The sequence below is a fragment of the Crocuta crocuta genome, unplaced genomic scaffold (genome assembly GCF_008692635.1).
Source record: "Crocuta crocuta isolate KB4526 unplaced genomic scaffold, BGI_CrCroc_1.0 scaffold103, whole genome shotgun sequence".
Taxonomy (NCBI): domain Eukaryota; kingdom Metazoa; phylum Chordata; class Mammalia; order Carnivora; family Hyaenidae; genus Crocuta; species Crocuta crocuta.
Window position 1 is genome coordinate 1054726 of NW_027529192.1, and position 23621 is coordinate 1078346.

The following is a 23621-nucleotide window of genomic DNA, read 5'->3' on the forward strand; positions in this document are numbered from 1 at the left end:
TTTTCAGGAAAGTCAGAAGTGTCTACTTACATTTCCTTCACAAGGATCGGGAACTCCCTCCAGAGGTCTCTGGGCCTTTGTTGGCCAGGGGCACTGTCGTAACATTTCGGCATCTCTTCCGGAGTGCAGTTTATGTTCCTGAGGCTCTGGACATGACCCCAAAATGCAGCATCCCAGTTCATCTCTGAACAACCCTGCCTTCGACAGGCCAGAAAGCACAGGAACCCTTCTCAAACCAAAAGAACCATGTCCTTTCTAGCAGGACGTGGGGTCAGACAGGCCCAAACAAGCGGATGGGGGCTCAGGAGTGGTGTTTCTGTCGTGCCCGGGGGGCTTCCCCTCCCCACACAGAGCCACTATTTGAGGGTTAAATGCATTGAGGCTATAAAGCAAAACAAATCCAAAGTCAGGACTATAACCCACGCGGTCTTGAAACAGGCTTTTATGAAGGCAGAGACACACGTAAGCACAAAAGAGAATGAGAAAACTAGTGACTCCCTGCGGTGGCTCAGGGGGGCTTTAATGGTCCCCCAGCCGCACATGATGCTCCTTTTCCATTTATAACGGGTCTCTGGGTCGGGGTTGGAAGAATGGGCCTCTGCCAGTTTCTTGGCTCCAATAAAAATTTAATTTTCATTTTCAGAATTTTTTTTTTAATGTTTATTTATATTTGAGGGAGCGTATGTGGGGGATGGGCAAAAGCAGTGGGCAGAGGATCTGAAGTAGGCTTTGTGCTGACAGTAGTGAGCCGGAGGTGGGCCTCGAACTCCTGAGCCAAACTGAGCTCAGCTCTGAGCTGACAGTAGCGAGTTCGAGGTGGAGCTCAAACTCGCAAGCCACAGGGTCATGACCTGAGCTGACTGAGCCACCCGGGCCTAGAATTTTGCTTTTGATAATTGAATTTCCTTTTTCGGGGCCCTTGGGGTTCCAACCACTTCTGGCTCTGAGGGAGCGGGGGTTAGACGGCGCAGCCCGTGCCAGGAGGCAGAGCTGCGCCCCGCGTTCCAGGGCAGGAGGCGGGAGGGGACTCCAGAGCTGCCCCCCGACCCGTGTTCGGGCAGCTGTCAGCACTCGGGTCCCTGCGGCCTTCACCCGAGCCAGGGCGCTGACAGACTCCCGCGGACACACGCCGGTGCGGGCAGGTGCCCGGGCGGTGAGGTCCACTCTCCTGCTGTTGCATCCAGCCGGAGGGGAGGCGCGGGCTGGCCGCCCCGGGAAGAATGCCCGCGTAAAGCGATCCCTTGGCAGACAGCTAGGGGATAATGGTGTTCTGGAAAGCTGATACCCACCAGCACACACTGGCAGGTATTCTATTTAGGGACGAACGATGCCAGGATGTCAGGAGTGAAGAACGAAGCGAGCACAGACGTGGCTTGATATTTAATTACTGAAATGCACACTAAGTTTGGGGAGAAAAGTCTGTGTTGCTGGACTACAGTCCAGGAACCCATGAACACACGCACTGGCAGCTCTTCCCTCGTGGTGTGGCTTCTCACGTGTTCTCTGTTGTTGGGGCCTCAGTTTTCAGCATCTATAAAATGGGAGGATTCATTGTATCCACTTCATAGGGATGTTGTGAGGACTTCCAAAAAAAAACAACCAGCAACCAAGTTTGTAAAATGCTATAAACGGCAGTTGTTTCCGTCATTAGCTCCTCATGATAGGAAAAGCATCGTAGTGTCTGTGATACATACATTGTGCCTGACACAGAAGAAACACCCGGCAGATATTTTCTGAATGAAGGATGGAATGATGAGGGTTAGTGATGGCTAACTGCCTGCAGCGTGTCCTCAGATCGTAGAAGAGCTGAACGTCACAACCTGTTCTTTCTGACTCACTAGAATTGATTCTGATTACAAACTACTCTCGGCTCCGATTACCTTCTCACTTATAACAATAATTACTTTTCTAGCGATTGAATTTGTTCTTAGATATCAAATCTACAGCCTTTCCCACAAACCAGCCCGATAGAGCAAGTACAGGTAATGGATCCCTAGATTTTAGTATAGCAACCCAAATTTGTCTCGGTCCCCATAAGTGGCGGCTTATTGTTGCATATATTTGGCCAGTAGTTGGCCATTCCCCTTGACAGGAGCTGGGCGCCTGGCTGTGTTCTCTGACCCCAGATCTCCGTCTCCTTTAGCAATTCACAGAGCGCTGCATCCGCGACACCGTGCAAGTGGCTCATGACAGACCACGAATGTTGGTTAAGGGATTGTCTGGGAGAAAGGATGGGAGGGAGGGAGGGTGTTGGCTGCTCTGCCTGGATGGGCGAGGGAAGCCGCCGAGGCACAGGCGTCCTGGAGCCGTGGTGCTAACAGGCAGCAAAGAGCCTGGCCGAGGGCGCCGAGGGTACAAGCATCCGGATGCGCGGAGGCCGTCATTGCCGTCGTGTTGCCTCAGGCTGACGCGACCGCGACGGGAATGGGAGCGATCGGTATGCCAGGTGGAGAGCCGCGCCGGAGATTTCCTGTGGCTCCGGGCCTCCTGTTCACCTTGGCTTCATCTGTCCCTTCAGCTCGCGCCTCCGGCGCCAGGCGGCCCCTTGCGCCCGGTGCCCCTCGCCCCTTCCTTCTCCTCTCACGGCCTTGCCTCTGGCGCCCTGACTCCTTTTCTCCTTTGTTTCGGAGCTTCTTGTCTTCACCTCGGCCAAGCGCCCGCTGTCTCAGCAGAGGTCGGTCAGCTACCCAAACCAGACAAGAGCCCCAGCCCCGGCCTCTCTCCTAACTGATTCCGGATCTTAGGGGAGCTTTGTTTTGCCGGCGAAGGTCACGTTTCCGAAGGTCCTTTAACCCCTGCTGTTTGCCCCTTCGCTCGGGCTGCGGGGGGGCAAAGGCCGGAGCCTGCATCTGGGGGCTGTGGCCCCACGTCTCAGGCTCCTGCAGCGTTTGGAATTTGCACGAGGGCCGGTTCGCTTCTGTCTCCTGAGGCCTCTGTGCGAATCGGAGCCGTCTGTACAAAGCGTTATCACGATAATTGCTGTCACGGCCACGGCTTCAGTAACGTGCGAGAATCGGCCTTGGCAATTTCCTGCCTGCGAACATGCGGTGATCTGTTGTTGGGGGAGGGGGCAGGTCCACGGTTCCCGCTATGGCAAATAATTGCGAGGGTGGCTTCCCCGAGTGACACCAAAACCACAGGTCTGCAATACGTGCAGAGGACATCCAGGCCCAGCCGGCTTTCCCGCAGCAGGCTCGGGCTTATGGGGCGCCTGGGTGGCTCAAGTCAGCTAAGCAGGCTCAGGCTCCGCGTTTTCTTTAATTTCCCTGCCATAGCTACCACATATACGTTTCCCGTTTTTCCTTCAGTTGTGTAGATTTTAGGAAATAATTCTCGTTTCTCTCAGCAGTACTGAGCAGCAGCGGGGAGGCAGGCCGATGCCCAGTGCACTCATGACCGGGCTCTCCTGCACACATCCAGCAAGCTGGGAGGCCGAGAGAGGGATGAACCCGGTTGACGGGGGGGGGTGTGTCTTTCAGGTCGCCGGCATCATCTCGGCTGGGATTGTGATGGTCGCCATTGTTGCCCTGGGGAAGTTGCTGGAACCCCTGCAGAAGGTATGAGCCTGCATCCCGGCACCCTGATTGCATACTTTCCCTTCACCGCCCCGCCACCAGGGAACATCGGCTCATGGAGAAGCCTGCCCCCGACTAACAGCCTTCCCTGTCTCTCCCGGCAGTCGGTCTTGGCAGCTGTTGTAATTGCCAACCTGAAAGGGATGTTTATGCAGGTGTGTGATGTTCCTCGTCTGTGGACACAGAATAAGATCGATGCCGTAAGTCACTGGCCGCCCGTTGTTGTCTGAGATGTTTGGTTCTTATGCACTTCCTGCCGCATCATTAGGTCCCCTTCTCTCCTAACTCTCACCTGCGCTGTGGGATCCCAGAGTTGGAGATTAGTATCGGGTGGAGAAGCCAAATCTGCGAGGCCTGCCAGGTGAACCAAGCTTTGCGAAGGTTCTGTGGTGCTGGGAAGACGTATCTCCGTCTAGGAAGAATCCCATACAAACAAACACCAGACCAAATAAACACATTAAAAAAAGAAAAGCCCCCTGTAATATAGAAGGACAAACAAAACTCAGAACAAAGAAAGCAAAACCAAAATATAAAACCCTTGCTGAGATTGATTCTGACCAAAGTAACCTACACAACTGTTCTGAAGAACCGTGAAAACCAGAAGCTAACTGGGAGCCTGGGTGGCTCGGGTGGTTGAGCCTCCAATTCTTTTCTTTTTTTCTTTTTTCTTTTTTATAATGTTTATTTTTGAGAGAGAGAGACACACACACAGATCATGAGCGGAGGAGGGGCAGAGAGAGAAGGAGACACAGAATCCAAAGCAGGCTCCAGGCTCTGAGCTGTCAGCACAGAGCCCGACGTGGGGCTCAAACTCACTGACTGTGAGATCATGACCTCAGCTACAGGCAGACGCTTAACTGACTGAGCCACAACTCTCACCCTAAGCCTCCAACTCTTGCTTTTGGCTCAGGTCATGATCTCACTGTTTGTGGGATAGAGCCCCACACTGGGCTCTGCACTGACAGCGCTGAGCCTGCTTGTGCTCACTCTCTCTCTCTCTCTCTCTCTCAAAATAAATAAATAAGCACTTTTTAAAAATTAAAAACTTAAAGGTGGGAAAATAATGCTATGCTATCATATTTGTTTGTATTTGCAAAAAATACTGGTGAAAAGTGCGCACATGTACATGCAGACAGACACCTACGCAAATGTGAACACAAGTGAGGGTGTTGGGTGGGTGAAGAGGGGAGAGGGTTGGAAGCAAGTTTTCTCACCGTACACCTTTTTAATATTACTTCCATTTTGAAACATTTTAATATATCCCCTATTCAAACATTAAATTAAAAAAGAAAACACATTGAAATGGGACAGTTGGTCTTGTTTTTACAGGTAGTGTCTCCCCTGACAGTACCTGACAGATTAACAAGGTTCTTTCCATTTCCGTTTTGTCCTAGGTTATCTGGGTGTTTACGTGCATAGCGTCCATCATTCTGGGGCTGGACCTCGGTTTACTAGCTGGCCTCATGTTTGGATTACTGACTGTGGTCCTGAGAGTTCAATTGTGAGTAATGTAAGACCCAGATTTCCCAAAAAGAAGACAACACACCCTGAGATTTCTTTTTTTTTTTTTTAAGTTTATTTATTTATTCTGAGAGAGAGTACAAGCAGAGGAGGGCCAGAGAGAGAGGCTCCCGAGTAGGTTCCAAACTGACAGCACAGAGCCCGATGCAGGGCTCGAAACTCACGAACCACGAGATCATGACCTGAGCCAAAACAAAGAGTCAGACGCTTAACTGACTGAGCCCCCCAAGTGCCCCACACCCTGAGATTTCTTATACCATTTTGGTAAAATACAGGGAAACCACGCCCTTTCGTAATAGTCACTGTATGTTGAGGGCTGCTGTGGATCAAGGCTGTAGCGCTTGGCACACGTCACCATATGTAGTCTTGGAAAACTCCCATGCATAGCTTTTTCTTATTCTTATTCTACAGATAGGAAAATCAAAGCTCAGAAAGGTTAAGAACCTTCTCCAACATCACACAGCTAAGTAAGTTGCAGAGTCAGGACTTGAACCCAGATGTATCTCACCCCAAAATCTGTGCATTTAGTCACATGCTCTACTGCTGCCTTCTCCTTTCAGTCCTGGTGAGAATAAAAGATGCCTCTGCGGTTCCTCCTGCGAATGAGGTGCAGGATGTGGAGCGCGTACTGGCTTGGGACGAGGTAGCCGCTAAGCATACCACGGCTCATTTCCTCCTGAGGCTGGTAACCCAGAACAGGAGACTTTAAAAGCATTGATTATAGCCAGAATTTATTCAGATCTGCCAAATAAAACATGTACCAAATAAACCACACAATTATATGAAATAGACGTAATTAGGTCACATGCAGAGTGAAAAGAGCAAAGACATGGCTTGATGTCATGGAAAACAATCTGTGAGTGAGGCAGACGGTGTGTGGGTTTTTGCTGGTTTTGTTTTGACTCTTTTTTTTAAAAAAAATCTATTTTTGAGAGAGAGTGAGAGAGAGAGTGGTGAACGTGTGAGCACACTGTGTGTGTGGGGGGAGGTACAGAGAGAGGGAGAGAGAGGGAGACAGAATCCGAAGCAGCTCCAGGCTCCGAGCTGTCAGCTCAGAGCCCGACGCGGGGCTCGAACCCTCGAACCGTGAGATCGTGACCTGAGCCGACGTCGGACGCTCAGCCGACTGAGCCCCCCAGGCGCCCCTTGTTTGACTCTTAAGGGGTATGTGCCCTCCTGTGTTTATGAGATTGTCTGAAAAGGGGCAGACAGAGCCTCGCTTCCTTCCCAAAACTTCGTTCTCTCTCCAGAGTTCTGGCCCCTTCTCTGCCTGTGCTTGGGCCGTGAAGGGTAAGAAACGTGGAAAAGCATCAGGGGAGACACACCTGCAGCACAAGCCCACCCTCCTTGTTCCCCCGGCCAATCTTCCTCCTCCTTCCCCCCAGCCTGGCATGACAGGCCCCCCCGAGCCGGTGCTCGCCGCCTCAGTGCCCCTACGGGCTGCCCAGGGCGCAGGGCAGGTCACGGGCTCCCAACGTGCCCAGCTTGCTGCTGGGAAGTAACTCAGAACCCGTCCTCGGAAGATGCTGCTCTCACGTCTGTGTGCTGCAGCGTCTGCTTTGCCCCGTGTGGGGATGGTGGCGAGAGAAAGGTTTGTAGAGAGAGACTCCAGCTTCTGCGCGCCCCGGGAAAACGTGGCTCGGCCCGGTAAGCTGGGGAGAAAGCAGCGGCACGTTCCAGCTGCTGCTTTGGTAACTAGGCTTTTCGCCAGCCAAAAATTGCATCCCCCGCAATATTTCATTTCCAGGAATTATATGGCTGATCCAAAGAGCACGCTGCCGAGAGTACCCCAGACAGGCGCTCTTCCCTCGGGAATGGTACTTAGCAGCGTCCCTGGTCGTGCTTGAGGAGTCACGGAAGTTATCTGATGGTACCAGGGACAGGGAGCCAATGGTCTGAATGAGGGGAAGGGCTTCCCGCTGGCTTCCCAGGCTCCCATTTCCAGGCACTGAGATTAGTATGATCACTGCAGACTCGCCGTGTTTCATCAGACAGTCGCTCTAACTCACGAGTAAGTTCCAGGCGCCGTGCTAGGAACTGGGGACCCCTGGGTTAAAGAGAACCTGACGGAACCCTGCCCTCCGGGGCCCTTTTGACCTTATCTGTGCCTCCGCCTACTCACCCACAAAAATGAGGACAGTACTGCTGACCTTCCAGAAACATGGTGGCGCCTCGGTAAAATGTAATGTGTGTGAAAGCTCTTCGTGTGGCCTCTGAAGTGTTGTAACATGGGAGTGCGGTGTTCACACGACTTCTCTCGGCCCCCAGGACAGGAGGAGCCCCCCTCCGCCCCCACGGGCCCGGGCAAGCACCAGCTGTTCACTTCAGAATTAGCTGCAGGAAGGTGGCGTGTGTAGCAAGACACACAATGCGATAAAGAGCCGAGGATGATGGGCTCTTTCGTTTCTGTTATGTCTTCTCATTTTTTATTCCAAAGTATGCCTGTTCCACAAAATCTTGACCTAATTTTTCTTCTCTTAGTCCCTCGTGGAACAGCCTTGGAAGTGTCCCTAGCACAGACATTTACAAAAGTACCAAGGATTACAAAAATGTAAGTGCCTCTGTGAGACAGTTGCCGGACCTGGGTTGGGCAGCCTGGATTTTCAGGGGGTAGCGTGTTTCTCTTTTAGACTGGTAGGTACAGGGTAGCCATGTGGGGAGGCTTCTGCTAGGAAAGTCTAGAAGTTCACCAGGGTGTCATGTACACTTTGACCCAATGTGCCCTCTGATATCCACAGTTTGTATGAACTTGCTAGTTTGAATGTCTATTTATTTATTTATTTATTTGATGTTTATTTTTGAGAGAGAGCGTGGGAGGGGGAGGGGAGAGAGGGACAGAGGATCTGAAGCCAGCTCTGTGCTGACAGCATAAAGCTCAATGCGAGACTCAAACTCACGAACCCATGAGATCATGGCCTGAGCTGAGTTGGACGCTTAACCGACTGAGCCACCCAGGTGCCCCTGAATGTCCTTTTAATGTACAACCGTTGTATGAGGAATTTTTTTAAAAAATAGGTAATTTGACTATTTCCAGAAGTTGCATCAAAATTCTATTTCTCTGCTATGGAATCCTTATCCCCAGTGAAATGACCTGAAATCCCCATAAGATTATCTTCATTTAATTCTAACATGAGACTTTTCTCTGTCACAAAGAACTTGATTCAACATTTTGCTCCAATTTTGGAATTGGAAGACATGAAATATAATACCGGAAGTGAAAAAACAAAGGAAAGACACATCCCACTGACAGGCTTTTTGTTCTGTAAAGTAGCTTAGTGGTCACCAGGGGAGACGATGATGAAAAAGCAGAGAAAGAAAATCAAGAAAAAAACCAACTTAGTGTAAAAAAAATGCTGGACACCGAACCTGGAATTCCATTAGCTGCTACTTAATTTATTTCCACATCTTTCTCAGTTACGTTGAGCCGAGGGCTGCCAGGAGCTAAACAATGATGGTATAGAATCTTGTGGCTCCGGGGACCAGTTTGAGAGTTTGTAGCTCCAGGCTCCACCGTGGGGAGACTCTGCCCATATCACTCAGCCTCCCAACACCTATTTTCTCACTTCAGGGGGCTGGACTGAAATTGCTATGATTCCTAAAGACTAGAAAAGTCTAGGCTCTATTTTTTAGTCTGGCCACCACGTGTCAGGGTGAGAACAAGCAAATGACATCGTAGTCCTCCATTCTTGCACATCCCCTTGGTTTACTCCCTTGTTTTGTTCCTTAGTTTTTTTTTTCTAAGTTTATTTATTTTGAGAGGGGAGGGAGGGGCAGAAAGAGAGGGAAAGAGAGAGAGAATACCAAGCAGGCTCCGCAGCACGGAGCCCAATGCAGGGCTTGAGCTCACAAACCATGAGATCATGACCTGAGTCGAAATCAAGAGTTGGATGCTTAACCAACTGAGCCACCTGGGTGTCTCTCTCTCTCTCTCTCTCAAGAATTTTAGCCAAATAACAAATAGAGGGCAGTGGTATGAACCTGAGGCAAATCATGTCACCATTCTCAGCCTCAGTTTCTCCATCTGGCAATCAGAGTGTTAAATAATTGCCTATGAAGGCCCCTCCTAACTTGACCTTCTATGGGACTGTAAAGTTGCCACTAAGTGGAGGAAGCCCTTGTTCAGGGAGAAGTGAGTGCTGCTGTCCAGCCCCTCTGAGCAATAGTAATTTGGCTCCTAGGTGAAAAGCCAGAAATTTAATTAAATATTTGAAGCCTAAAATTTTTTTAACTTCACACATTTTTTTTTCTTAATGCCAGATTGAAGAACCTGAAGGAGTGAAGATTCTTAAATTTTCTAGTCCTATTTTTTATGGCAACGTTGATGGTTTTAAAAAATGCATCAAGTCCACAGTGAGTATTTTATCCCTAGATATTTGGTTTCTAACCTCCTTTGAGACTCCATTCATTCTACGGGTATTTATTGCCTCAAACCGGGAGAGACCCTACACCCTATTCTGTTTGTGTGGAACTTTAAGAACGTCATCCAGGTAACTTACACTCTATTGGGAATCGGAAAGAGCCCAGCAATACCATACATGTTAAAATCCAGGTAGCAATAACTATGGAAGACCAAAACAGTAGAGATGCAGGTAGAATTTGTGTTCCAAGTAAGTAGTGTAGACAGTAAATGTGAAGAGCTCTGAGAAGGGAGCAATTTATGGGAGTTGAACTAATCACATAACAAAGATTATAAGATTATGTCAGGTGTTTGGAAACGATGTGAGCTGAGAGTCAAAGGTAGGTATGTGTATTTGGGCAGGGAGGGTGTTTGCCCAGTTGGAGTAAAGGGTAGAGAGTGTAAGTGGAATATGTTAAGCAGGAAATTCTGGCCTAGAATGGCATACCAAGCTTTGAATTGAGGTTTGCCTCTACATCAGTGTTTTCTTAAGTGAGTTCCAGAGCAAACTGGTTCAAGGGAATGGTCATAGATTTTGCAATAACAAAAGGGCTCTGTGATGTCAAGGAAATTTGTTAACACAGACTTAAAGCTAAAGAGGTTATTCTATGCAGTTTTTTGTTTTGTTTTGTTTGTTTGTTTTTTACTGTTTTTTACTGTTTAGCAGACTGTCTCAAGGAATAATACCACTTAAGAAATCACCTTTCCAGATAACAATTGCCAATAATGAGCATTAGGAACCAGATGTTTTAAGTAACTTGACATTTCTTTCCAAAGGTTGGATTTGACGCCATTAGAGTGTATAATAAGAGACTGAAAGCATTGAGGACAATACAGAAACTCATCAAAAAAGGACAATTAAGGGCAACAAAGGTGAGGTGACGCCTTTCTTTTCTCTGTTAAATTCCTTTCCTTCTTAGATGAAAACGAAAGCAGTTAGACAGTTGAAAATTGATGTATTCACTTTGGTACCCAGATGTGTACAGGCAATTGACAATGCACGTTGGACAACAGTTACTGTCATTGGCAAGAGAGAATGGGAGAGAATTAAAAAATCGGCAGAGCTCTCTGGAAACATAGGGTGTGATTGTTTTTCCATCGAGAAATAAACCTTATTTTTACTGAAGGAGACAAAATAAGTGCTAATTCAATGCCAGAAAAGTACTCACAACAGAAGGCAGTTAAGTTCATAAACTTTTAGATCTATTGCCTTTCATTCAGACTCTCCTGCCTATATATCTCTTGGCCAAGTTCCACAATCTTCCAGAAATCAAGAGTTTCCTGGCTCCTCTGCTCTTCCATTTTTCTTCCTAGGGAACATCACAGTGTGGACTGAGGTCAATCTCATTCCTTAATAGTTTATCCCTTTGATGTTTTGCCTGCCAAGGAACAGTGTACAGGACTTTTAAGTATTTTGAGATGCATTATCGAAAGGTGTCCTTGGCACCTAAGTTGGCAGTGTTTTCTTTGTTTAGAATGGCATTATAAGGGATGCTGGTTCATCAAATGATGCTTTCGAGCCTGATGAAGATGTTGAAGACCCAGAAGACCTTGATATCCCAACCAAGGAAATAGAGATTCAGGTGGATTGGAACTCTGAGCTTCCAGTCAAAGTGAATGTTCCCAAAGTGCCAATCCATAGCCTCGTGCTTGATTGTGGAGCCGTGTCTTTCTTGGATGTTGTTGGAGTGAGATCATTGCGAATGGTAAGGTTTTGGTGCTTTGAATGACAGATTTTGAGCTTTGGCCATAGTAACATGATATGGGGTACCTGGTCTTGCAAAAGGGTGATCGTTGGATCTGTAATTTTTCTAGGGGAGTGCTTTTGCAACACAGTGTAGTATTTTAAAGCCTAGACGGTGAGGGCAGATGTAGGGTTGAATCCCAGCTCTCCTACTTACCCACAGTGTGTCCACGGACAGGTTGCTTAATCTGTCTGTACCTCAGTTTCTTCATTGGCAATACGGGGGTAATGATGGTACCTACTTCATAGGGTTGTAATGAAAATTAAATAGGCTTATATATATATTTACATAATAAAATAAGCTAATATATAATATATATCTATTATGTATATATAAGGAAAGAATGTTTAGAAGTATCTTAGCAAATATTACCATTTATTAGGTTTTATTTTTTTTTTTTGAGTATAAAAAATAGAATATTGAAAGAAAATTAGGGGTGCCTAGGTGGCTCAATCGGTTGAGCGTCTGACTTCAGCTCAGGTCATGATCTCATGGTTCACGAGTTCAAGTCCCACGTCGGGCTCTGTGCTGACAGCTGAGCCTGGAGCCTGCTTCAGATTCTCTCTCTCTCTCTCTCTCTCTCTCTCTGCCCCTCTGCTTGCACTCTGTACTCAGTCTCTCTCTCTCTCTAAAATAAATAAACATTAAAAAAGAGAAAATGTATATAAAAGCAGGAAAAATGGATAACACTTTGTGTCAAGTATACGGTTTTTATTTGTAACATGGACAGCGGAAGGGTGCGGAATCCCCAGGTCTATAGTAGGACCAGAAGAGCCAGGCATTATTGAGATGTTGGAACAGGAAGCAGGTCAGGAAATCAAAGCAAGAGTTGAGGAGCATGTAGGACAGAAACACTGATGATATCAGAAATGAGTTTCTCAAGCTCAATTTCATTAATTCTTTCAACAAATGATTATGAAGGACCTAATATATGCCAAGCACTCCTTGGGCACAAGAGCTAAATGATAAAGTAGCCATAGCCCCTCCCCTCATGAGACTAAGCAGTCTAGAGGGGAAGGCAAACATTAGGTAATGTTTTAAAAACAACTGTATGAAGGGGCTTGGGTGGCTCAGTTGGTTAAGTGTCTGACTTTGGCTCAGGTCATGATCTCAGTTTGTGGGTTCGAGCCCCACGTCGGGCTCTGTGCTGACAGCTCAGAGCCTGGAGCCTGTTTTGGATTCTGTGTGTCCCTCTCTGTCTGCCCCTCCCCTGCTCACGCTCTGTCTGTCTCTCTCTCAAAAATAAGTAAACATTAAAAAAATAAAAATAAAAACAACTGTATGGAGCGCTCCAAAACAGACTAACTAGGGTGTCAACTTCATTACAAGTGTGAAGTTTAGGTGAAGCTGCAGGTGGTAGTAAGAGGCTCAGAAAGAAAAGCAGGGTCAGGGTCCCGACAATCAGATGTGATAACATGGAAATGACTCCAATAGGTGAAGGGGATTAAGAGTCACTTCTCTTGATGAGCACTGGGTCATATACACAGCTGCTCAATCCCTATATTGTACACCTGGAACTGATACAACACTGTATGTTAACTACACTGGAATTAAAAATTTAAAAATGTTTAAAGTCTATTTAGAAAATTCAGAAATGACCCCTAGCTGGGATTTGGCCTAGTTGAGGCTTCCTGGCTACCCCTGCAAGGGCAGGAAATTATTCCATGGTGTGGTAGTGGGCAGGTTAGGAAAGGTGATTATACTTGACAGAAGAGTTCAAGAATATGCTGACAGCTGCTGGGCACCTGGTGGCTCAGTTGAGCCTCTGACTCTTGATTTTGGCTCAAGTTGTGATTCCAGGGCCATGGGATCAAGCTCCACATCAGGTTCCGTGCTGAGTGTGGAGCCTGCTTGGGATTCTCTTTCTGTCCCACACTGTCCCTCGTCCTTGCTTGTGCTCCCTCTAAGCACGCACGCACGCACGCACGCACACGTGTGCACACTGACAGGTTCTATTCCAGTTCTTTAAGAAAACCTGGCTGTTATAATGCTCATTTGAGCATTTATGTATTTATACATTACGTATTTATATATTTTAGAACATAAATGAAATCACAAATCTTATTCTGCACTGTGCATTTCATCTCATCTTTGGCTTACTTCCATTGTAGATTATATTTGGCAAAAGGTTTAATGAATTACTTTTGGGGAGAGTAGTAACTCATCTAATGCCAGGATATTTCCCACACCTAGTAAACAGCTCTTTCAAATGCTGTAAGGGCAATTATGATACCTCTAAACATTACACTTGCTAAAGGTCCTGATTATTGCCCCCAGAAATGTGAAGTTCTCTTTTATTGTTCCCTATAGTTCTCATGTCTTGATTTATCGCTCTTAATTTTTACATTTTTACTGAAATATAATTGACATACAGCGATATTAGTTTCAGATGAACAATAATGATTCAACAATTCCTAACATTACTCAGTGCTCATCACAATAAGGGTGCTCTTAATCCCCTTTATTTATTCACCCATCTCCCCACGCGTCTCCCCTCTGGCAACCCACCAGTTTGTTCTCTGTATTTAAGACTCTGGGGTTTTTTGTTTGTTTGTTCATTTGTTTCATTTCCTAAATTCTACGTATGAGTGACGTAACATGGTATTTGTCTTTCTCTGACTGACTTCACTTAGCATTATGAGTGATGTTGAGCATCTTTTCACGTGTCTGTTGGCCATTTGTGGGTCTTTAGAAAAATGTCTTTTCAGCTCCTCTGCCCATTTTTAATCAGATTATTTGGGGCTTTCAGTGTTGCCTTGTATAAATTCTTTATCTATTTTGGATATTAACCCTTTATTGGAAATATCATTTAGGAATATCTTTCTCCCATTGAGTATTTTGCTGGGTTTTGAGTTTTATTTTTTTGTATGAGGTAAGATAGTGGTCAGTTTCATTCTTTTGCATGTAGCTGTCCAGTCTTCCCAACACCATTTGTTAAGAGACTGTCTTTTCCTGTTGTATATTCTTGCCTCCTTTGTCATAGGTTGATTGACCACATACGTGTGTGGGGCACCTGGGTGGCTCAGTCGGTTAAGCCTCCAACTTTGACTCAGGTCATGATCTCACGGTCCGTGGGTTCAAGCCCTGTGTCAGGCTCTATGCTGACAGCTTAGAGCCTGGAACCTGCTTCAGATTCTGTGTCTCCCTCTTCTCTTTGCCCCTCCCCCACTCACACTCTGTTTCTCTCTCAAAAAGAAACAAACATTTAAAAATTGACCATATAAATGTTGGCTCTCTATTCCCCTGTTCCATTCATCTCTATGCCTAATTTTGTTCCTGTACCATACTGTTTTGACTACTAGAAATTCATAGCGTATCTCAATATCCTGGATTATGATACCTCCAGCTTTGTTCTTATTTCTCAATATTGCTTTTGGCCGTATCTTGATTTTTTAAATTAAATTGTTTATTTTGAGATACTTGTAGATTCACATGAAGTTTTAAGAAACACTGCAGACAGAGCCTGTGAAACCCTTGCCCAGTTTCTCCCACTGGCACCATCTTGCAGCACAATCGTACAGAAATCACGGTCAGGAGACCTTGTAGGTCCGTTTTTACATTTGGAATCCAGTGGCCATATTATCTATGCTCCTATCTTCCATTCAAAGATACAAACGTATGCTCTTGTCTCCAGTCAGCAGGGACTATGTTAGGAAGCCTCCTGTACGCCCTTCTTTCCTTTCTTCCACAAACACTTTTTCAGTGCCTCTGTGCTATCTAGCCCTGTGCTATTGGGCACTGGACGTTACGACCTCTTGAGATGATCTTTTCATCCCTAATCATACCATCACCGTAGGTTGAAAACCTCAACAGTTTTCCAATAATGAACTTTCCTCCAATAATCAACTTTCCTTAAAGTCCTGATTACCCATGAGAGTGTTAAAGTTTCTCCTGAGCGGGTAATTGAATGCTACTGAATTATGAGCAGATAAAGTCACTCATTGTTACACATTCTTTTTTAAATTTTTAGATTGTCAAAGAATTTCAAAGAATTGATGTAAATGTGTACTTTGCATCGCTTCAAGGTAAATGCATGTACAAACATATCTACCTATAAGACTTTCTCCTAAGCCCTTTCTTCCACCTTGGAGTGTGGGTACACGATGTCCAAAGAGCCTTTCTTTAAAACTATTTTTTATTGTGGTAAAAGACGTATAGCGTAAAATTGGCCATTTTAGTCATACTCATGTGTACAATTAAGTCAATGGCATTAAGCACAATCACAATGTAGCACAGCCATTACAACTATCAATTTCTGAAATTTTTCAGTGCCACAGACAAAAACTCTACTCATTATGCAATCCCTCTGAGGGCCTTTTTGAAACCTGGAAAGACATTACTTCCAATCTGTGCAGTGGAGCTGGAATTCCATGGAGATGTATGTCCCGATAGCAGTGCAGAGCCAGTGGGGGAAATTCACCACGGAGGTGACTTAGGTCCTTTACAAGCAGAGGGTCCTCCAGGGTCTGAGTCTGTGTCTGTCTATGCACGAGTTGTATGTGTATAAGAAAATGCTAGTGCTTAGGCTGAGTTCTCTAGAAGCAGGTCCTCAGAGAAAGATTCTTGGACAAGTGACTTATACCTGAGAAATTCATGCAGGACGGATGGAGGAAGGCTAGGGCGGGGAAGAGACTGGACAAAGACATGGTTTTAGAAGTCTTCCTTAGCCCGAGTTTAAAAGGAGCCCACAGCAGGAAGAGCGTCAGAAGGTAATCCTTCCTTGAGGGAAGGGGGCCGGCCTCTTAAGCCCCATATCAGTCAGTGAAAGGCTGTAGGCCACTCACGGTTGGGGTGTAAACCGGTGACCAAGGAAAGGTCTTCGGAGAAGGGCAAGCTGGGAGTCATTAGCAGCCAGGCTCATCATGGCAGCCTGGGGATGGGTGCACTGGCAAAAACCATGTGGCGGGGAGCCAAGGCTGTCTGCCACAGCCAGGTATGGGGTAACCATTCCACGTGCTTCTGGAAAAGAAACTCCATCAGTTTAGAGCAGGGTCACATTTTGAAAATGAGGGGGAAAAAAATGAAAAGGAGAAGCTGACAAAATTTAGTGTGGGTTGATGTTACAAATGTGTTTTCCTACGGACTGAGCGTTATCTCTTTCTTTTGAAGATCATGTGATAGAAAAACTGGAGAAATGTGGTTTCTTTAACGATAACATTAGAAAGGACATATTCTTTTTGACCGTCCACGATGCTGTGCTCCATCTACAGAACCAGGTTAAATCCCAAGAGGTTCAAGATTCCATTTTGGAAACGGTAAACATTTAAGCTTTCTATATGAGTGTCTTTCCTAAACTACTGTGATTTCTGTAAAGAGCAAAAGCTTCACAAATCTAGGTTTGAATCACTGTCAAGTAGGATTTGGGGCCATCTGCTTAATTTCTCAGAGCCTCGGTTTTTTCATCAGTAAAATGGGAGTAAAAACATTGACCTCATGGGGTAGATAGGATGACTAAATAAGATAGTTTACAGGAAAGCACTTAGGAGTATCTGGTGCATATTTATTTTACAACACGTGAGTTTACTAGCAAAAGTAGGCATTCGCTGTAATAATGCCTTTTTAGAATATAGGTGGATCATGGATTTTCTGGGATTTGGGCATACAAATGCACAATTGTATATATAATTTAAATTTTCAGCCATCTGGAAAAACTCAATGAAAAACATCTTTAAATGGGATCCTTTAGGTCATAAGTGATCTTTGAAAAGGAAAAAAAAGAAAAGTCATGAGTCAGCCCAGAGATAATAACTTCCCAGATAATAGAATAGACCCAAGTTTCCCATGAGCCTCCCCATTTTGTCAACTCTCCTGACACCTACCCCGACAGCCAAGCATTCCGGGCAGGGTCATTGGACTGAGTCACTTGGGCCTCGTCCAAGAACCTCTTCTCTCATGGACCCTCGGACAGTGACTTTGAAACACTAAAACAATTTCTAAAATAACAATAGTAATGATTCCAGTGACCAGATGTACTAAATTTTTAACTGCTTCCTTCTTTTTTAAAATTCAGATGAGTAGGTTTTCATTGTGGATTGGAAGTTAATGTCTGAAGTAAAACTAATTCAGAAAACGATAGTGCAGGATTCTTTTCAGCTCTTGTTCGTGGAGAGATCTCTTAATGCTGGGGGTGTGGGGAATATTAGCATTAAATACCAAGATGTGGATCTTAAATACAAAAAAGAAAAAAGTAGTAAAACCACAAATCTCAAAAAAAAAAAAAAAAAAAGCAGAAAAAGAAAGCAAGCTACATGTAAGATGCTCATCTCTGAAAACTCATAAACTTTCTTCTACTTTCTAACTTAAAATCCTCTAACTCATAGGTAACCAAAACGAAGCAGAATCATACAAAGCATCTAACAAACAAACAAACAACAAAATAACCGCACTTAAAAGTATTTAGACCCGAGGTGTCTCGTTCTTTCTCGCCATGAAAATGATTATTTTGTTACTTGTCTATATCCTATTTCTGGCTGGAGCTCTCAGGCCATAAGCGCCACAGAAACCACCAACCAAGCACCGACTCCATGTTGCCTGCTGTCAGGGAGGCGCTGTGAGCGGCGGCGATGGATTTTTCTGCGCCTGAACAAATGGCAGGCTGTGTATAAATGAGTGCTTCTGGCATACACTTACTAGTTCACTGGATGGGGGTTGAGTGCTCCTGGCGACCCATTTCACTGGGAACCTTCAACCTCTCTGTGCCTCTGTGTCTAGCACAAAAGCCCGGGATAGCCTCTAACTTTCCCAGTGTGTTATGACCATCCCCACCAGGGGACGTAAGTCCCTGTTGCATCTGCACACGAGCAGCGAGACTTGAGTTAATTTATTTCTGAGATGAAAAGTAGCTAAGAAGCACTTTGAACCATCACTCGCCTGGGTACGCATTTGGAGTGGCTTTAGAAATATCCTTCTTCAAACATAGAACAAAGCCCAAATTACTATCGGTTTCCTCTTTGTAGAAGTTTAAACTGCACGTTACTGCTGAAAAGCAGAACTTCCCCAAAAAACCAACTGGGTCCCTACACTCTGGTTTCCACCTCCAGTAAAATCCACGTCCAGCTCAGCTGGCGACTTTCACTGTCATCAGTCACAGGCCCTTCGCTGGGCGTTCGCTGCATGCTCAGTGGTGTACTAAGTGGTCTCAGCTCAGCCATTGAAAGAAAAACACGATTGAGTGCTGAGTCATTAGGCAGACAGGGTGACTTGTTAAGAGGTACACACTTCAGAGGTTGGGGAAGAGAGCTGAAAAGGAGGTGAGACCGTGGAGAGTGGTGCCAGTTCACACTTGAATGTGAAAAAATAGTATGGGGAGAAATTCTAAGGTGGGAAATGCAGAAGAACAAGAAAGCTGAAAAGGATTTCACGGTATGTAGATTATAGACGAGAAGCACCAGCGAAGCTTCAAATAATTTTCTGAGGAGTATCAGGTGGGCAGATGTCATTATCTTTCCAATAAATATTCTGTTCTCTTGATCAAGATTACGCTTATCCAAGACTGTAAAGGTCCTCTTGAATTAATGGAAGTAGAGCTGATTGGAGAAGAGCTTGATGTCCAGGACGAGGTATGGTCATTATTTTCTTTCAAAGAAAATACTTTGGATTAAAGCTTGCATCAACAGAATAATCAAACAGAATAATAACAGAATAATACAAATAGTGACTATGTCTGATTAAAACTATTCAGGGAAGGTCATTAAAAAAAAAAAAATACCAGAAGCATAGCTTCATAGAAAGGGGGAAATGGCGGAAAACAAGAATTGTCCCTTGAAGGCATTAAGTACTTAGGGCGCCTGAGCCATGATCACTGACTGGATATAGCCAGCACACTAGTCCTGAGCTTCTAGCTGAGCCTCCCCGTCTCTCCTCTTCCTTCCCCACCTAAGGCCAGGGAGTTTCAGAAGCTTCAGGAGAAGTATGTGAGGCACAGAACCTCATGGCACTTTCTTTATCTGACTGATAATGGTAAAGAAGACACTCCATTCGAGACTGATGCCATGCATTTCTCATGCTCTTGGGACATCAGACTCTTCCTAGGAACCTTGACTGAAATGTAGTGTCTGACTGAACTCTACGGCTCCACCATCAAGTAAAAGGGGACCCACGAAGGAAGGTCATAGGAATTTTAAGGTGGAAAGATGCCTTGGAACATCAAGACATCCACATGCTAGCCCACGCAGAGATCTCTCCTACTCCACCCCCAAGGTTGTTCGCTAAGCTTTTGTGTGAACATTTCCAGATACTGGCAACTGGTAGCTTTGCAAGGGAGTTTGTTACATGGTTGGATGTCTCCTAGTGTAGGTTTTGCTTACAAAAACTATCCAATGGACTGAGACCTGCCTTCTGCAGCAACAACACAAACCTTCCCACTGAACAGCCCTTACATATTTGGCACTAGCTCCCATGTGCCCATCAGACTCCATCGAGGCTTGATTCCTACAGTTCCCTTTACTTCATTCCTCAGGCACAAAATCTGTCAATGCTTCTCTAGTCAGGAATGGGCCACAAATCCCAGATGCAGTGAGGCCAGCATGGAAGATTATGCGACCACATCTACCTTGATCTTGTCAAGATATGTCTATTACTGTGACTTTAAAATGTGTATATTTTCCTTGCAGCCACATCAAAATCTTGGCTTCTATTGAGCAAGGGGCCAGAAACAAACTTGGGCATTTGACACACACTATGGCCCAGCTAGGCTCCTCATTTATATTTATGTAATTGGTTTTTGATCCTCATGTGGGGTTACACATATTTGTGACAGACTACATCTTATTTCTAGTTTCAAGGAGTTCGAATTCTGAACTCCTCATCCGCATATCAACTCTCTATCCCACTGGCGTCATATGCAAACCTGACCAGCTTGCCTCCTCTGCCTTATTCCAGATCGTGATAAAAATGTTGAGAACAACATTCGAACCCTATAGCAAAATCAGGCAGTGAGGACAGGCGGAGATTTTTGTGGAGATTTCACCCTATACGTTGCTAGGGTGAAGATCAGAGGTCCTGCCTCCTTAGTCCACCAGCTTAGTGACTCTAGGAATGTCATTCTTAGCCCAACACGGAGCTTGAACTCACGACCCTGAGATCAAGACCTGAGTTGAGATCGAGAGTCAGATGCTTAACTGACTGAGCCACCCAGGCGCCCGGGGAGGCCATTCTTGAGCTTAGAGGCCCTTCCAGCTTTAGCAGTTTGTGATTATGGTTATGAGGCTGACTTAGTGGAGTGAAAACTCATCAAAATCGTAAGTCAGGACGTTGCCACATCACAGAAGCACTTTTGGAGTGCCACATAAACTAATGGCGTCGTTATTGAGGTGGATTAGGATAGCATTCAGGTAGGGTACCTGTGGCTAGTAAAGGAGTAGAGTGGAGTGGTTTCAAGGGTATGAGCTTTAGAACAAGACAGATTTGTGTGCTAGTCCCGAATCTGCTACTCACTGGCTGTGTAGCCCGGGGAAAATCACTTGCCGTGTCTTCATTTTAATTTCTTCGTGTGAAATAGAAATAGTTAGACCTCACAGAGTTGTACAAGTTAAAGGATCCATGCAAAGGGATACTAGTCTCTGGTACATAGTAAGTACTCAGTAAACAGTACTTACCGCTTCTAAAGAAATCCAAGTGGAGGGTAATGAGGTACGAAGTTAAGGTTTTACCCTAGGCACACCTAAGATGAGTAAACGTGAGTAACCCAAACTATCAAATTGTATTTGTAAAACACAAAGATAAGGTAGACCAAAGGAGGGTTCATTTCTATGAACACTTTGCCTCCCCTTTCTTTCCACAGGCTATGCGTAGCCTCGCTTCCTGAAAGCGGGCTCAGGAGGGTGCTAGAAGCCGGGACGGCCAGGCAGAATTCACCCACCAGTGCGATCCTATGCAAACATCTCCTGCATGGACTGTTTCTTTGGACTTGAAACACTCGTTCACCTTCCATTCGATTTTTAAAAATAAATCTTTGATTTTTTTTTTTTTTTTTTACCTCTTGGCCAATGAAAGAGAGCCACTAAGCTTTTTTTTAAGGCCTTATTTATAAAATAAATAGCTTACCTCTACCATGTGCAAAACGGCGAGAATTATCCAGGTGATTTCGCAATCAGTGTCCAGGATCTGCTGATGTTATGCTGCTCCTCCGTATCAGCTTTGCTAACAGTGCTCTCGTGCGTGCGGGATTCCCTCTGCTTAGTCGGGGTAAGTGTGCGCCCACAGGCTCTGTGGGCAGGTAGGTCGGGAAGGATCATCATGAGAAAAACCCATTTCTGACTGACGTCGCTTCCCATGAGCTGCATGGGTCACAGTGGGTACTGGCACTGAATAAATGAAGAAGTTCAATTATTAATGCATTTATCAGTAAAAGTCTTCACAAGTCACTTTCAGTAAGCACATCAGCAAAGTTTTTAAAATGCAGACTTAGTACTCAATAACCAGTGTTACTCTCCCTGACCAGAATTCAAAACAAACAAACCAAAAAAAAAAGGTTCACTTAAAAGGCACAGAACCAGCTTGATCTATTTTAGAAACACTGATTCAGAAAAATGAAGTAAGAAGACTAACGTGGTTTGCATACGTCATTTTTGCTGGGATAATGATGATGGATCACAATTAAGATCAAATACAATATATGACAGATGATCTTGAGCTTCACAAGTTAGCTTTAACTTGCCTTAGTTTATAGAAATGATCACTGTGTACAGGTCTAGAGAGGTATGTTCTACTTAAAATTGAATGCAAAAATTGTGTTATTTTGAACAAAAGAATTTTGAGATGCTTGTAAGACTGAGTTTATATTTTTTCTCTACAATTTTAGCAATATGTAAAGTAAGTGATCTTTAACAGAATTCTGACCACCTTTCCAAAAACAAACAAATGAAAAATAAAAAGTGAACAGCCCATTTATAAATCGATGTTTAAAATGAATTTTTAAAGACAGAACGTCCTAAAGGAGCTCAACATCAAAGGCAAATAAATCCGTTTGGAATACATACGTAGAAAATACATAGGGTTTCTTTTTTAAACGTTTATTTATTTTTGAGAGAGTGTGTGTGTGAGAGCGAGTGAGGGGGGCCGGGCGGGGGGGAGAATCCCAAGCAGGCTCTGCACTGTCAGCACAAAGCCCGATGTGGGGCTTGAACTCATGAAACCATGAGATCATGATCTGAGCTGAAACCAAGAGTCGGACACTTAACTGACGGAGCCCCCCAGACACCCAGAAAATACATAGGTTTGCAAAAATCCACATTTTATATCTTTTATTTTTACTTAATCTTTTCTGAGTGCCAACAGTTTTCTAGGTATTATACAGAATACATAGACTTTAGTCCCTATTCCCATACGCTTCACACTGGAGTGGATGAAGTTGTGGTTAACTTTGAGAGAAAAAAATACTCAGCTCCCCAACCGATTTGCTGTTTTGCCTGATTGAGAGTTACATTGTACCTCTGGCACGAAACCCGTGAAATTCCCAAATGTGTTTGGCTATCCAAAGGCACTGTGTCTTCTCCCCGTTTTTCTTCCCAAATACAATCAGAAACCAGTTATCTATTCAGAAGGATTATTATCAGTGATCACATTCACACTGGTTGACTCAAAGCCGCCATCTCCCCTCACTCCCGTACATTCTACGTATTGGAATCTGAGTGAGTTGCAATGGATTGAGCTTCTTTCATGCTTGTGGATTGTGCTGTCCTCTCTTGTTTTTTTTTAATGTTTTATTTATTTCTGAGAGAGAGAAAGAGAGACCTTGTGAGCAGGGGAGGGTCAGAGAGAGAGGGAGACGCAGTATCTGAAACAGGCTCCAGGCTCTGAGCTGTCAGCACAGAGTCCGACATGGGGCTCGAACCCACAAACCATGAGATCATGACCTGAGCGGAAGTCGGACACTTAACCAACTGAGCCACCCAGGTGCCCCCTTTCTTGATTTAAAAAAAAAAAAAAGTTTTAATGTCTTTATTTTATTTTGAGAGACAGAGACAGAGAGCGAGCAGGGGAGGGGCCGAGAGAGGAGGAGACACAGAATCTGAAGCAGCTCCAGGCTCTGAGCTGTCAGCACAGAGCCCGACACGGGGCTCGAACCCATGAACCGTGAGATCGTGACCTGAGCCGAAGTCGGACACTTAACCGACTGAGCCACCCAGGCGCCCCTGTCCTCTGTTGGTTTAGAATGACGTCTCCTCTTTTGGGAACAGCCTAGCCAGGATTATAATATTCTCTCATTTCCACATCAATACCCGACTATCAAAGTGACAAATCTTAGAAGAGTGAATATAACAGTCTTGCAGAAAATGGATGAATGCCTCTGTTCAGTAGAGGATACACGCACTGCCCTTTTCCTTATTAGTTGAAGGAAATACCAAAGTTACATTTTACACTAAGGCTAGCGTTTTGTAAAAT

At 45.1% G+C, this 23621-nt stretch overlaps 1 protein-coding gene across 1 annotated transcript in view; it reads left to right on the forward strand.

The window, feature by feature from the left end:
• The window catches only part of SLC26A4 (solute carrier family 26 member 4), a 48702-nt gene extending 26571 nt beyond the window's left edge, over nucleotides 1-22131 (forward strand). The window contains exons 10-20 of the mRNA XM_077758338.1: nucleotides 3480-3557; nucleotides 3680-3775; nucleotides 4970-5076; nucleotides 7578-7647; nucleotides 9354-9446; nucleotides 10270-10365; nucleotides 10968-11198; nucleotides 15208-15262; nucleotides 16347-16492; nucleotides 18713-18796; nucleotides 21019-22131. Of these exons, the coding sequence (XP_077614464.1) occupies nucleotides 3480-3557; nucleotides 3680-3775; nucleotides 4970-5076; nucleotides 7578-7647; nucleotides 9354-9446; nucleotides 10270-10365; nucleotides 10968-11198; nucleotides 15208-15262; nucleotides 16347-16492; nucleotides 18713-18796; nucleotides 21019-21042 (1080 nt within the window). The 3' untranslated portion in view covers nucleotides 21043-22131. The remainder of the gene's footprint in view (nucleotides 1-3479; nucleotides 3558-3679; nucleotides 3776-4969; nucleotides 5077-7577; nucleotides 7648-9353; nucleotides 9447-10269; nucleotides 10366-10967; nucleotides 11199-15207; nucleotides 15263-16346; nucleotides 16493-18712; nucleotides 18797-21018) is intronic.
• Nucleotides 22132-23621: the final 1490 nt, after the last annotated feature.